Source organism: Thalassophryne amazonica, chromosome 3 (genome assembly GCF_902500255.1).
Source record: "Thalassophryne amazonica chromosome 3, fThaAma1.1, whole genome shotgun sequence".
In the NCBI taxonomy this organism is placed as follows: Eukaryota; Metazoa; Chordata; class Actinopteri; order Batrachoidiformes; family Batrachoididae; genus Thalassophryne; species Thalassophryne amazonica.
In genome coordinates this window covers 38,403,269-38,416,651 of record NC_047105.1, presented here as the reverse complement: position 1 = coordinate 38,416,651, position 13,383 = coordinate 38,403,269, and the positions used below count along the sequence as shown (strand labels likewise).

Below are 13,383 nucleotides of genomic sequence, written 5' to 3'. Positions count from 1 at the left end.
AGGATACCAAGCGCTAAAACTGTTCAGTTGTTATTGTCTTTGATTTTTCCTGCAAACATGTCTTAAGGTGTGACTGAAGGGTCATCATGTGGCATTTTTTGTTTCAATATGCCCAACATATTCTCTATTCTCAGAACTGCAGGTAGTGCCAGTCCAGTGCCTGTATCTTTATTCTACTGCAGCCGCGCCTTTGCAATGTGTATAGAATATGGTTTTGCAAATGCTTGGACATTCATGCAAAAGATGTCCTTTTGAAGGCAGTATATGTTGCTGGAAAATGTCAATGTACTTTTCTGCAGCAATGCTATCATGACAGACCATGGCTGTTGGATGTGTTGCTGATTATAATATGGATTTTCATTTTCACCTTTGGTCTGGAGTACACTGTGCATTTCTTACAAAAATATTATTGTATTCTAGTACTAGTCTCACCACAATACTCATTTCCAGTGTGTGATGGTCTGACAGATTCCTCTAATCCAGAAATGTCAGTACCGCTTCCGGACAAGGTTAACATTTCTTTGTTGCAAAGACAAAGTTTTAAGTGTCAAGTGAAGAGTTAGGCCCGACGTAAGCTACAGCGACGAGCGATCATCCACCAGGGCCGGACGTAAGCTACAGCGGCGAGCGATCATCCACCAGGCCCGACGCAGGCTACAGCGGCGAGCGATCATCCACCAGGCCCGACGCAGGCTACAGCAGCGAGCAGCTACCGACAGGCCCGAAGCAAGCTACAGAGGTGAGCCATCATCCACCAGGCCCGACGCAGGCTACAGCAGCGAGCCATCATCCACCAGGCCCGACGTAGGCTACAGCGGTGAGCCAGCATCCACCAGGCCCGACGCAGGCTACAGCGGCGATCTAGCTTCCACCAGATCTGACGCAGGCTACAGCGGCGAGGCAGAATTAATCAGGCCCGACGCAGGCGATAGCGGTGAGCCAGCTACTGAGTTAGCTGAGAAGTAGGTTAGCAAACAAACTATTTGTGTCCAAAGATGCCATCGAAGAGAAACCTTTCTTTGGAGGAGTGTGACGAAATCAGAAAGTCACTTGATACTTTAACGGAAGATGTTGGTTTAATCCGTCAGGACCAAAAGAGAATCATTGCGCTTCTGGATGAAGTGAAGCAATTACGAGAAGAAAATAAGGAAAAGAACAGGAGGATGACAGAGCTTGAAAGGAAAGTTGATGAGTTGGAACAATATACAAGAATGAAAGATATTGTAATCACGGGGTTTAAGATCAAACCCAGGTCGTATGCTCATACGGTGATTGCGAATAACAGAATGAGCCCAGTGAGGAAGAGTCGAGCTCTATTGAGCAACAGGTAGCAGCCTTTCTCAATGTGCACGATATTTCACTGGATGTAAGTGATTTGGAAGCCTGTCACACATTACCGAGAAGAAGACGAGAGGACGTGCCAGCCCTAATATTACGTTTTGCAAATCTCAAGAAAAAGATTACCTTAATTAAACAAGGAAGAAAACTGAACCGTACTAATGTCTATATGAACGATCACCTGACACGGAAAAATGCCGAAATTGCCAGAAAAGCCAGACACCTGAGGAAACGAAAAAAGATCCAAAGCACTTGGGTAAATAACTGTAAAGTCTTTATTAAGCTCAATGGGTCACCGGAGGAGGCTAAGGTGTTGGTGGTTAAGAACCTCAGTGACTTAGATATTTATGAGGGGACGTCTACTACTACTACTACTACTACTACTACTACTAGAGATTTAGTTACTGGTGAATTTTGAGCCTTTGATGAACACAAAGACAAAGATGGATCAAGAGATGGTAATTCTTGATCGATTATTACTAATAGTATAGAATTCATTTTTATTTAAAAAAAAGATGAGTACAGATTCAGAATTATATCAAAGGACAATGCATTTGGAGCAACTGAATCTATTTTCATATACTGATTATAATTTTCAAGACTTAGAAAATGAACTAGACCTGGATAATACTTTTTACTCTACATTTAATGTTGATTCTAAATATTATACTGTTGATGATTTTCTACATGCTATGACAATGAAGGAAAAACTGTCAATTATCCACTTTAACTGTCGAAGTATGTATGCTAATTTTAATGTTATCAAAGAATATATACAGCAGTTTGCACATCCATTTAGTATAATTGCTTTGTCAGAAACTTGGTTTAATGAGGACAAAGGTATTGACTTTGAAATAGAAGAATATGAACTTAAGTATGTTAATAGGAAAAATAAAATAGGTGGAGGAGTGGCGCTATATATTCATAATAGCATTAGGTTTAAATTAGTAGAGGATATGACTCTGGCTATAGATAATGTTTTAGAAGTTGTTACAATTGAAATCCATAATGATACGGAGAGAAATGTAATTGTGAGTTGTTTGTATCGGTCTCCAGGAACTGATGTAGAATTATTCATTGACTGTGTAGGAAAAATATTTTCAAAGGAAAATAAAACTATGTTTATATGTGGAGATTTTAATATAGATATACTAAATCACACAAAGCACAAATGGACTAATGATTTTCTTAATATGATGTTTGGCATGGGCCTTTATCCGACTATAACTAGACCTAGCAGGGTAACAGATCACAGTTCCACTTTAATTGATAACATCTTCACAAATAGCACTATGAATGACATTACAGGTGGCCTAATGGTCTGTGATATATCGGACCATCTACCAGTGTTTATTATATATAACAACAAAATTACAGATTGTAGAGGGAAAAAACACATCTATAAACGGGTTTGTTCGGAGGAAGCAATTAAATCCCTGAACAATGATTTAAATTCCCAGGATTGGAACTTAAAAAGAAAGAGGTGGACAGGGCTTATAGTAAGTTTATGGAGCTATTTATGGAATTATATGACACACACTGTCCAATTAAGAAATATAGTTGTAAAAAAAGATTTGTGGAACGTCCTTGGATGACCAAAAGTCTACAGAATGCTTGTAGAATGAAAAATAGTCTTTACAAAATATTTATTAAATTGAAAACTAAGGAAGCTGAAAGAAAATATAAGCTATATAAGAATAAACTAACAGAGCTATTAAGAACTAGTAAAAAATTATATTATAGAAAACAACTGGAAAGGAATAAATGTGATACAAAAAAGTTTTGGGGAATATTAAAAGATCTTATGCAGCATGGAAGGAGAAAAACGATATATTCAGATTATTTTATTGAGAAGGATAAAGATAACTATGAGATGAGTGAAACTGTAAATCATTTTAATGATTTTTTTTTGTTAATATTGGCCCGGATTTGGCCAATAAAATTTCTGGTAAAGGTCCTGATTCTCCAATACTTATTAAGAGAAATAGAAATTCATTTTTTCTCTCTCCTGTAGATGAACTTGCAATTATTACTATTGTTAGAAAATTTAAAAGTAAATCTTCAACTGATTTTCAAGATATTAATATGATACTGGTTAAAAAAGTAATAGAAAGTATTGTCAAACCACTTGTATATATTTGTAATTTATCTTTTATAACGGGAAAATTTCCAAGCAAAATGAAAATGGCTAAAGTTGTCCCTCTATTTAAAAGTGGAGATAAACACATTTTTACAAACTATAGACCAGTTTCTTTACTCCCACAATTCTCTAAAATTTTGGAAAAGCTATATGATAATAGATTAGAGTCATTTATTGGAAAGTATGAAATTCTTAATGAATGCCAATATGGTTTTAGGAGTAAGCGGTCCACTTCAATGGCAGTAATTGAAACCATAGAGGAGATAACCAATACTATAGAGAGAAAGAAATATGCAGTTGGCATTTTTATAGACTTAAAGAAAGCTTTTGATACTCTTAATCATTCAATTTTGATTAAAAAATTAGAAATGTATGGTGTTAGGGGAGTTGCACTGCAATGGATACAGAGCTACTTAACGGAGAGAAAGCAGTTTGTTAAAATGGGTGAGTTTACATCAAATAACTTGGAGATTTTATGCGGAGTACTCCAAGGTTCAATTTTGGGAGCAAAGTTATTTAATTTATATATAAATGACATATTTAATATATCCAAAGTGATGAGAATGATTTTATTTGCGGATGACACAAACATATTTTATGCAAATGAAAATTATAGTGAACTTACCCGTATTATTAATGAGGAATTGAATAAACTAAAAAGTTGGATGGACACAAATAAATTATCTTTAAATCTAGATAAAACTAAAATAATGTTTTTCGGAAATTACAAAGTAAACTCTGAGATAAAGATATGTATAAATGGTGTTCAAATTGAAAGAGTATCACAATGTAAATTTCTTGGTGTAATAATAGATGAAAAAATAAGTTGGAAAAAGCACATTAGATATATACAGAGTAAAGTTTCCAAAAGTCTCGCAGTTATTAATAAAGTTAAATATTTGTTGGAGCATGATGCCCTTCCAGTGTTATATATTGTACATTGATTTTGCCTTATTTAACTTACTGTATAGAAGTATGGGGTAACAACTATAAGAGTTCACTTCATCCCCTCGTTATATTACAAAAACGCGCAGTTAGAATTTTGCATAAAGTAGGATATCTAGACCACACAAATTAATTGTTTATCAGGTCAAAATTATTAAAAATGACTGATTTGGTAAAGTTTCATACTGCATTACTAATGTTTAAAGCCAATAAAAATGAACTGCCATGTAATATACAGAAACTGTTCTGTAAGAGAGAAGGACAGTATGGATTGAGGGGATGTGGTAACTTTATAGTAAATTATGTAAGAACTACTCTGAAAAGTTGGTGTGTGTCGGTATGTGGAGTTAAATTATGGAATCATTTGGATAACCACATTAAATTGTGTGGAAACATTTATAAGTTCAAAAAGAAATATAAAGAAATTATGTTAGCACAGTACACAAACGAGTAAAAAATGTTAATAGAGTTAGTAAGAAGTGTAGACGATTGCATAGACATTGAACAGTACTTGGTGTATGACATTATGTCAGTAATGATCAGGGTGCAAGACTATTTGTAATTGCTTAGAAGGTAAAAATGTGTTAAACTTTAAATGAATTGAAAATAATGGAATGCCATTGATGCAATTGTTAGTACCTAACTATATTCTAATGTAGATATAAAATGTAAATGTAAAATGTAAATATGAAATTGTTCTATTCTGTTTAGTTATGTTATTTTCTGATTTCTATCTTATTTGAGTGTATTTAACTGTGGATGGTAACGGGTGTACGGTGTACGGGGTGGGCATTTACAAGCTTTTGCTTCAGCCCATGCCCTTTCGGCTGCACCTAATTTGAGAAACTGAGTTATTGTTGTATTTTTCTTTTGTTTGTTTTTTATGTATGTTAGTAAGAGTTTATGTTGGTATTTTGATTTGTTTATGTGCGTGCTGAATAAATTCATTCATTCATTCATTCATTTGTGAATGTAACTCTATTGTAGTGCTTGACAAAGGTTTCTCAAAGTAATCACATGTAGTACAGTAATATCAATTATTGATGAATGGTGGTTCCGATGAAGTGCCATCTGAAGGATCGGAGATCAACTGGGTTCACCTTAGTCTTGCACCCTTCTCCTTTATACACTCAAAACGGCTTTATCCCCCTTCTTATTATGTACTTACTTGTATTTTGTTTGCTGATGACACAACTGTGTTTGGTAGTGGGGATCATTTGGGACAACTCTTGGACATGATGGAGAGGGAATTACAAAATGTTAAATTTTGGTTTGACTTTAATAAATTGTCACTTCATTTTGGTAAGCCAAAGTCTATTATATTTGGAAATAACCCCAGGAATTTAAATAGAAACTTATTATTGAACGATGCTGTAATCGAAATTGTATCTGAAACTAAATTTCTTGGCATTTTTATTGATGATAAACTAAGTTGGAAAACTCATATAAATTATGTTAAATAATGTGATTCTGTATAAAGCACAATACTTCCTCTCCCAACATTTGTTGGTCACGCTGTATCATTCATTACTTGTCCCATATATGACTTATTGCGTTGAGGTTTGGGGAAACATATAAAACTAAAAACAAATCCAATATTTCTGTTACAAAAGAAAGCTATAAGAGTTATAAGTAAAAAAATATTATGAGCCAACGAACCCATTGTTTGCTTGTCTACATATTTTGAAATTTCAAGATTTGGTGGATTATTTTACGATACAGACCATGTATAAAGTTAAAAATAGACTCTTGCCTCAACTATGCTCAAGAGTTGTTTAAAATGAGGGAGTCCAGTTATCATCTACGAGGTACACTGATATCCGATAGAAGAAAGATTCAAACTACTGATAAAACTCATCTTATTTCCGTAAAAGGTGTTAAATTTGGAATAATTGTTCCGATAGTATTAAGTTATCTGGTACATTGGCTGGCATTAAAAGACTTTATAAAAACAACTTCATTTCTTACTGTAGTACATAATATTAGGTTAACTGTGTTCATGGCTGTTCTTTTGTTTAGTTCCTCTTTATATTATTGATGGTGTTCAGATATGTTATTTTTCTGATTGGTACTTTGTTCTCAGTGTATCTAAATGTGTATAGTAAGTGGTAAGGGGTGGGCGTTTATAAGCTTTTGCTTCAGCCCACGCCCTTTCAGCCTCACCCAACTGGAAAATGGTTTATGAGTTATTGTTGTATTTTCTTCTGTTTTTTTATTTGTTTTGTTAGTAAGAGATTCTTTTGTTGGGTATTTGTGTGCATGCTGAATAAACTCATTCATTCATTCTTGCCTTATGGCGGTTGGGGAATTGCAGATAATGAAGCATTTGGTTTGAACAAAGGCTAGTCACATCAGATATACATTTTGTGTTGTTGTTTACACATTGCATTGTTTAGCATAAGTTATTTCATGCTTCAGAGTTGATTATTGCATTTTTTGCTTCCTGAATTTCAGCACAATACTGTAGAAATATATTGTGTCAATTTTACAGATTCACACGGACTCTGATGAGGGTGAAGGCAACATCAAGTACACAATCTCCGGAGAAGGTGCTGGCTCCATCTTTATCATTGATGAACTAACAGGAGATATCCACGCCACAGAGAGACTGGATCGTGAAGAAAAGGCCTTTTATACACTCCGGGCTCAGGCACGGGACCGACTCTCCAATGACCCGCTAGAACCAGAGTCAGAGTTTGTAATCAAGGTCCAGGACATCAATGACAGTGAGCCCAAGTTCTTGGAGGGTCCCTACATCGGCAGTGTGGCAGAGCTGTCACCCATAGGTAAGACTTGTTTTTCTGTCAACACCTGGTTTACAAGTCCTTCCTCCAACAAAAGCACAAAAAAGGTCCCATGTGTGTAGTGATGGTAGATTTTGGCAAAGATTAAGGTCATTGAGGTGAAAGATTTAAAAATGTGGGGTTTTTTTTGTTTGTTTTTTTCTGTTCATACCCCTTCTCCTCTAAGATCATTTTGATTGATTTCCAACACTGTGCTCTGGAATTTCACAGCAAGGTCAAATTTGCCAAAGGTTGTCAAGGTCATATCTGTCTGTCTGTTTGTTGGTCCTCTCCTCTCATATCTTTTTTCCTGTTTTCTTTCAAAATTGTTATGTCAGTGAAGGTTGGTGCCAAATTTGCTATTGACCATTGGGTTCTTTGTCACCTCCCTGACTAAGGTCCTTCTCCCCTGATCACTCAGTTTAGATGGGCAGCCAGCTGTAGGACTCATGATGGATTTGAACTTCTTTCCTTTATGGATGATGGAGGCTACTGTGCTCATTGGGACCTTCAAAGCAGCAGAGATGTTTCTGTATCCTCCCTCAGATTTGTGCCTCGAGTCTGTCTCAGAGGTCTACAGACAATTCCTTTGACTTCATGCTTGGTTTGTGCTCTGACATGCACTGTCAACTGTGGGACCTTATATGTAGACAGGTGGGCACATTTCCAAATCATGCCCAATCAACTGAATTTACCCCAGGTGGATTCCAATTAAGATGTAGAAACATGTCAAGGTTGATCAGTGAAAACAGGATGCAAATGAGCTCATTTTGAGCTTCATGGCAAAGGGTGTGAACACTTACGCACATGTGATTAATGAATTTGCAAAAGTCTCAAAAAAAACTTTATCATTGTCATTATGGGGTATGGTGTGTAGAATTTGAAGAAAAAAAATTAATTTCATCCATTTTGGTATAAGGCTGTAACATAAAAAATGTGAAAACATTTTAGCACTGTGAATGCTTTCTGGATGCACAGTACTTTGGGTGAGGGTTGTTGTAATATTGCTCTCGTTGTTTCTGTCTTCATTCCCAGGTGTTCTTACCTAGTAAAGTACAAATTTAGAAATTTGCCAACACAGACATGTCAAAAGTCCTGGCTTTGCTTTAAAGGAAAGAAAAAATATAACTGAAAAGGCACAACAGAAGGCGGAGTTGGGCAAAAATGGGTTCCCCCCAGATTATCTTTTGGGGGTGCACAGTGACACTGATTTACTGATGGAGGAATCAGGAGGAAGAGCAGCAGGTGACGTGTGTTTCAAAGGCGTAGACATTTTAGCAAGGGCACATTCTGACAAAGTTTAAGCAACACTGTGTTTCATCTTAGCAACAAGGATTTTCTTGTTAACACCGCTGTAGCAGAAATGTAGCTGTATGGCTGAAATAATGTGGAAAATGTCAAAAAAGTGAAGTGTCTAATTAGTGTCTAATTCAAGTCAAGGCAAAAAATGTTCAATGTCCAAAATTCTGTGTGGCTGTCACTGTGTGTGTGTGTGTGTGTGTGTGTGTGTGTGTGTGTGTGTGTGTGTGTGTGTGCGTGCGTGCGTGCGTGCGTGCGTGCGTGCGTGCGTGCGTGCGTGTGTGTGTGTGTGTGTGTGTGTGTGTGTGTGCGCCCAGCTTTTTTTTTTTTTTTTTTTTTGTCTGACTGATTTCAGGAGCACCGGTGAGAAACAGAAAAGTTCCTCCTCATTAAAGCCTGATTGGAATTAATTTCTGCTCCCTCAGCATGATCCAAGCCATGGACATGCCTGCTTCCAGAGCTCTGAGTGAGTGAGTGAGTGAGTGAGTGAGTGAGTGAGTGAGTGAGTGAGTGAGTGAGTGAGTGAGTGAGTGAGTGAGTGGCGTAAGGAGGAAATGGACAGAAAAGTGAGTGAATGAAGGCTGTAAAAAGGAATCAGTAAATAAAAGAAGGAAAAAATGTTGGAAAAGTGAGTAAGTGAGATAAGTACGGAAGAATGAGTGAGTGAGTGAGTGAGTGACGTAAGGAGGAACTGGACAGAAAAGTGAGTGATTGAAGGCTGTAAGAAAGGTTGGAAAAAGGAATCAGTAAATAAAAGAAGGAAAAAATGTTGGAAAAGTGAGTAATTGAGATAAGTATGGAAGAATGAGGTGAGTGAGTGAGTGAGTGAGTGAGTGAGTGAGTGAGTGAGTGAGTGAGTGAGTGAGTGAGTGAGTGAGTGAGTGAGTGAGTGAGTGAGTGAGTGAGTGAGTGAGTGAGTGAAGATAGGTTTGTAGAAATGATGGAAAAGTGAGTGTGAGACTGACAGATAGTGAGTGAAGGAGGGGAGAAATTTTAGAAATGTGAGTGAGTGAAGAACAGAATGAATGCATGAATGAGTGACTGACTGAGAAGTAGGGGAGAATGGTTTGAAATGTGAGTGAGTGAGTGAGTGAGTGAGTGAGTGAGTGAGTGAGTGAGTGAGTGAGTGAGTGAGTGACTGACAGAATGAGTGAAGGAGGGAAGAAATGATTGAAGAGTGAGTGAGTGAGTGAGTGAGTGAGTGAGATAAGTACGGAAGAATGAGTGAGTGAGTGAGTGAGTGAGTGAGTGAGTGAGTGAGTGAGTGAGTGAGTGAGTGAGTGAGTGAGTGACGTAAGGAGGAACTGGACAGAAAAGTGAGTGAATGAAGGCTGTAAAAAGGAATCAGTAAATAAAAGAAGGAAAAAATGTTGGAAAAGTGAGTAAGTGAGATAAGTACGGAAGAGTGAGTGAGTGAGTGAGTGAGTGAGTGAGTGAGTGAGTGAGTGAGTGAGTGAGTGAGTGAGTGAGTGAGTGAGGAAGGAGAGATTAATGGTTGGTAACTTGAGTGAGTGATTGTTGGATGCACACAGACAACACTAAGTTAATATTGTGTAATGTTAATGATCAAAAATCGCTGACCCTGTTGTGCGACCCCCCGTCCTCCTCTCAGTCAAATTAAAGACTAAACGAGGGTGCGCTTCATGTTTTAAACATTGTTGTGTGCTCGTGCTAATGAGGTAACAGCGACTGCTTAGCCAAGCATTTTGCTGCTCTGTACCTGTTTCCTTTCTTTCCTCGGCTTTCCTGTTGAACATCAACTCAGGCCAGCAGTTTTATTTTGGCATGTCAGTGATGAGGCCATGCGCACAATGACAATAAGTGAAGGCGTTGAAAAGAAAAGAGGAGCAGGACACAACTGCTGACTGCCACATGTCACTCCCCAACTCACGACGTGCTGCAGCACAGCTCACTGAAAGCCTCCTGCACATGCACACATAGAGACAAGGTTACTTTAAAGAGGGGCTAGCTTTAAAATATTGTTATTAAATACGTGCATTTCCCACCCTTCCTATGAGTTTTTTTTTCTTTTTTGTTTTGTTTTTGATAATTAATAAATCAATTTAAAAAAAAAAGCAAACAGAGATTTCTGGCATCTGACAATCCAGATCCGGATCACCTCCATAATTCAGTGGAGCGTTTCATGCCCTTATATCTATCTGTGGTGAAAATTTGGTGAGAATCTGTGAAGTAGTTTTGATGTAATCCTTCAAAGCCTATAAAAAAAAAATCCTACTAACAGACAGACAGACAAATAAATAAATAAACACTGATGATTTTATTACATCCTTGGTGGATGTAATTATAAAGTATGCATCTGATTGTCAGGAATTTTATGACTTATGCATGTGGGGACCAAGCTCCTGCCTTAATGTATCCATGTTGAATTCTATGTGCAAGAATAAAAGTTTTACAAAATTCAGGTGTGATCTGTGCGATTGTCACAAACAGCGTCTGTGTCTGGTTAGACCCCCTGTTTACACCCTTGTCTAAAAATAGAGTCTGACTCACTCACTTATAGATGCAGCCACTAACATGACGGTGACCCACAATCTCACTTGTCCTGCTGAAAATGAGTTTGAAACAAAGAAAACTTGAAAGACACTGAAGTCCCATTGCTGTTTGACTTCAGTAAGTGTGTAAACACAGAGCGAGCCACAGCCAGTATCAACCCGGGAAAACAGAATATATCTTACCTGTTCGTTTCAGTCCAATTCATCATCACAGTCTGACGAAAACCTATCCACATAGGCGATCTGATTTTGGACAACAATGTCTGAAAATAGTTCCTTGTCTGGTGCTGAAGTACGGAACCCGGGAGAGGTCACTTAAAGTGATATTTTTTCTGGCCATGATAATTTGTGTGCATGTTTTCCTTTAATTGAGCCCACTATTTAATAAAACATGCTCTCAAATTAATAAAACATTTGCATGTTTTCCTGGCCGTGATAATTCGTGTGCATGTTTTCCTTTAATTGAGCCCTCGGATTAATAAAATGTGCGCACGTTTTTGTTTCATTCAAAATGAACGCCATAATATGACCTAAATTGTCATCCTCACAATGGGGAGACACTTCACCCTCAGCATCCTTTTTAATGTGCTTAAACTCCAGATGATGCCATGCTGGGTAGCTGGAGTTCTCTGTATGTCCTTGTGCACCCAAACCATGATGATATACCCTGACCAGATCCATTTCTAATGGTGAAATGTATTACACTGTCTCCTGGTTTGTTGTCTAATAGCCAACATTTATGTGTCAAGACAATATTGAGTGCACTTACAAATTGTGGCCACGTTTAACTAGATTGTGCGCATATTTTACTCAAACAATGCTTAAAACGTGCGTACAATATAATAAAATGTGTGCACAATATCATAAAACGAGTGCACAATATAATAAAATGTGCGCACAATATAATAAAAAGTGCGCACAATATAATAAAACGTGCGCACAATATCATAAAATGAGTGCACAATATAATAAAACGTGCGCACAACATAATAAAATTAGTGCACAATATAATGAAATGTGCGCACATTCTCTCCACATGCAAAACATTTTGCGATGACACTTCCAGGCCTCCATACTGAAGAAACAAAGCATTTTAAAAGAAGTGCCTCTGTGTTTTCAGCCTGAACCAAAGAACGCCAGCATTTAAGTGAACTTAAGACTCGCAGCGCATCACTCATTAACGTTACATCAGCGTTTATCACTGCCATCAGCTGACTCTTCCCACAATGAAAAGAAATCCCATTATCCACCAAGACAACAACAACAACAAAAAGTTAAATTATTCTGTTTGGCATCTGTGTAAGAAGTGAAAGAGGTGCCGAGCTTATGGCTTGCCCCACGCGCTTACATCACACTTCTGGTTAGAATGTAATACCTCTAGCTGTAATTTATTTTTAGTGAATATGTTTAGCATGATAATTATTAATAAAAAATGTGAACTTTGAAAATAACTGTAAAATTGGTTTTTATTTTAAACTAAGAAATAATTATACTTTTTTTTTCTCTTTTTTTTACAAAAGTCCCTTTTAAGCTCTGTTTGTTATTTGTCATCACGTTCATACAACTGACAGTGTGCAAATGTTTTTTTCATTAATTGGACTTGTAGAGTATTCCAAACAATGGGTACATGCATGGATGCATAAATTTTCATGCTCAAAGCAGTTTTCTTGGAACTTTAATACTTTGAAAGAAAAAGAATGATAATGAGGTTTAAAAGTTGCATACAGTAAGGGAACTGCAACACAGTACAGTTAAAAAAAGAAAAAAAAGCCCACACACACACAATGTGGTGAGGGCATTTTCAGCAGTTAATTGCGTTATCCTCCAGAGCATGATAACATAAAGCAGTGATCGTACATGCAAACTAAAGGTATGTTAAATAAATGCTTATTGTTGTCCACAATTTCACTTTTAATTGTGTGTTAATACAGCTACAGCCAGAGAACAACATCGTATAATGACCTTGTTGTGGCGTCTTTAATGACACTCTACAGTGCAGCGTGCATACACACTGACACAGTTTGTGCACCTGACATTACTGTGTGATCTGTATCAGCATAAGCGCATGCAGTCATAATGCGATCAGATGTGCGCGAGTTGATTCTGTGTCCCATCAAGATTAGATTCAGTCACAGTCAACCTGGTGTGAATTCACTCTGTTGGAGCTTGTTTTCCTCTTCTTTTGTCAGACCAGTGACAGTGCACTTGCCTGAAAATGAGAAGGTGTCTGATTCAAAGCCACCCATGCAGCAAAATTCATGTGCATTTCGGTTGGGACTTGAACACAGTTTTGTAATTTTTCTTCTGTACACCATGATAATGGAGATTAACTCTCTGGAGTCCAGGGTAAAATTGGCTGTTTTTG

The 13,383-nt window shown here is 37.2% G+C and overlaps 1 protein-coding gene across 1 annotated transcript in view; it reads left to right on the top strand.

Moving 5' to 3' along the window:
- LOC117506558 (cadherin-22-like) overlaps positions 1–13,383 on the top strand; it is a 766,928-nt gene that overhangs the window by 459,289 nt on the left and 294,256 nt on the right. Inside the window, exon 4 of the mRNA XM_034166074.1 lies at positions 6,915–7,209. Within this exon, the coding sequence (XP_034021965.1) occupies positions 6,915–7,209 (295 nt within the window). The remainder of the gene's footprint in view (positions 1–6,914; positions 7,210–13,383) is intronic.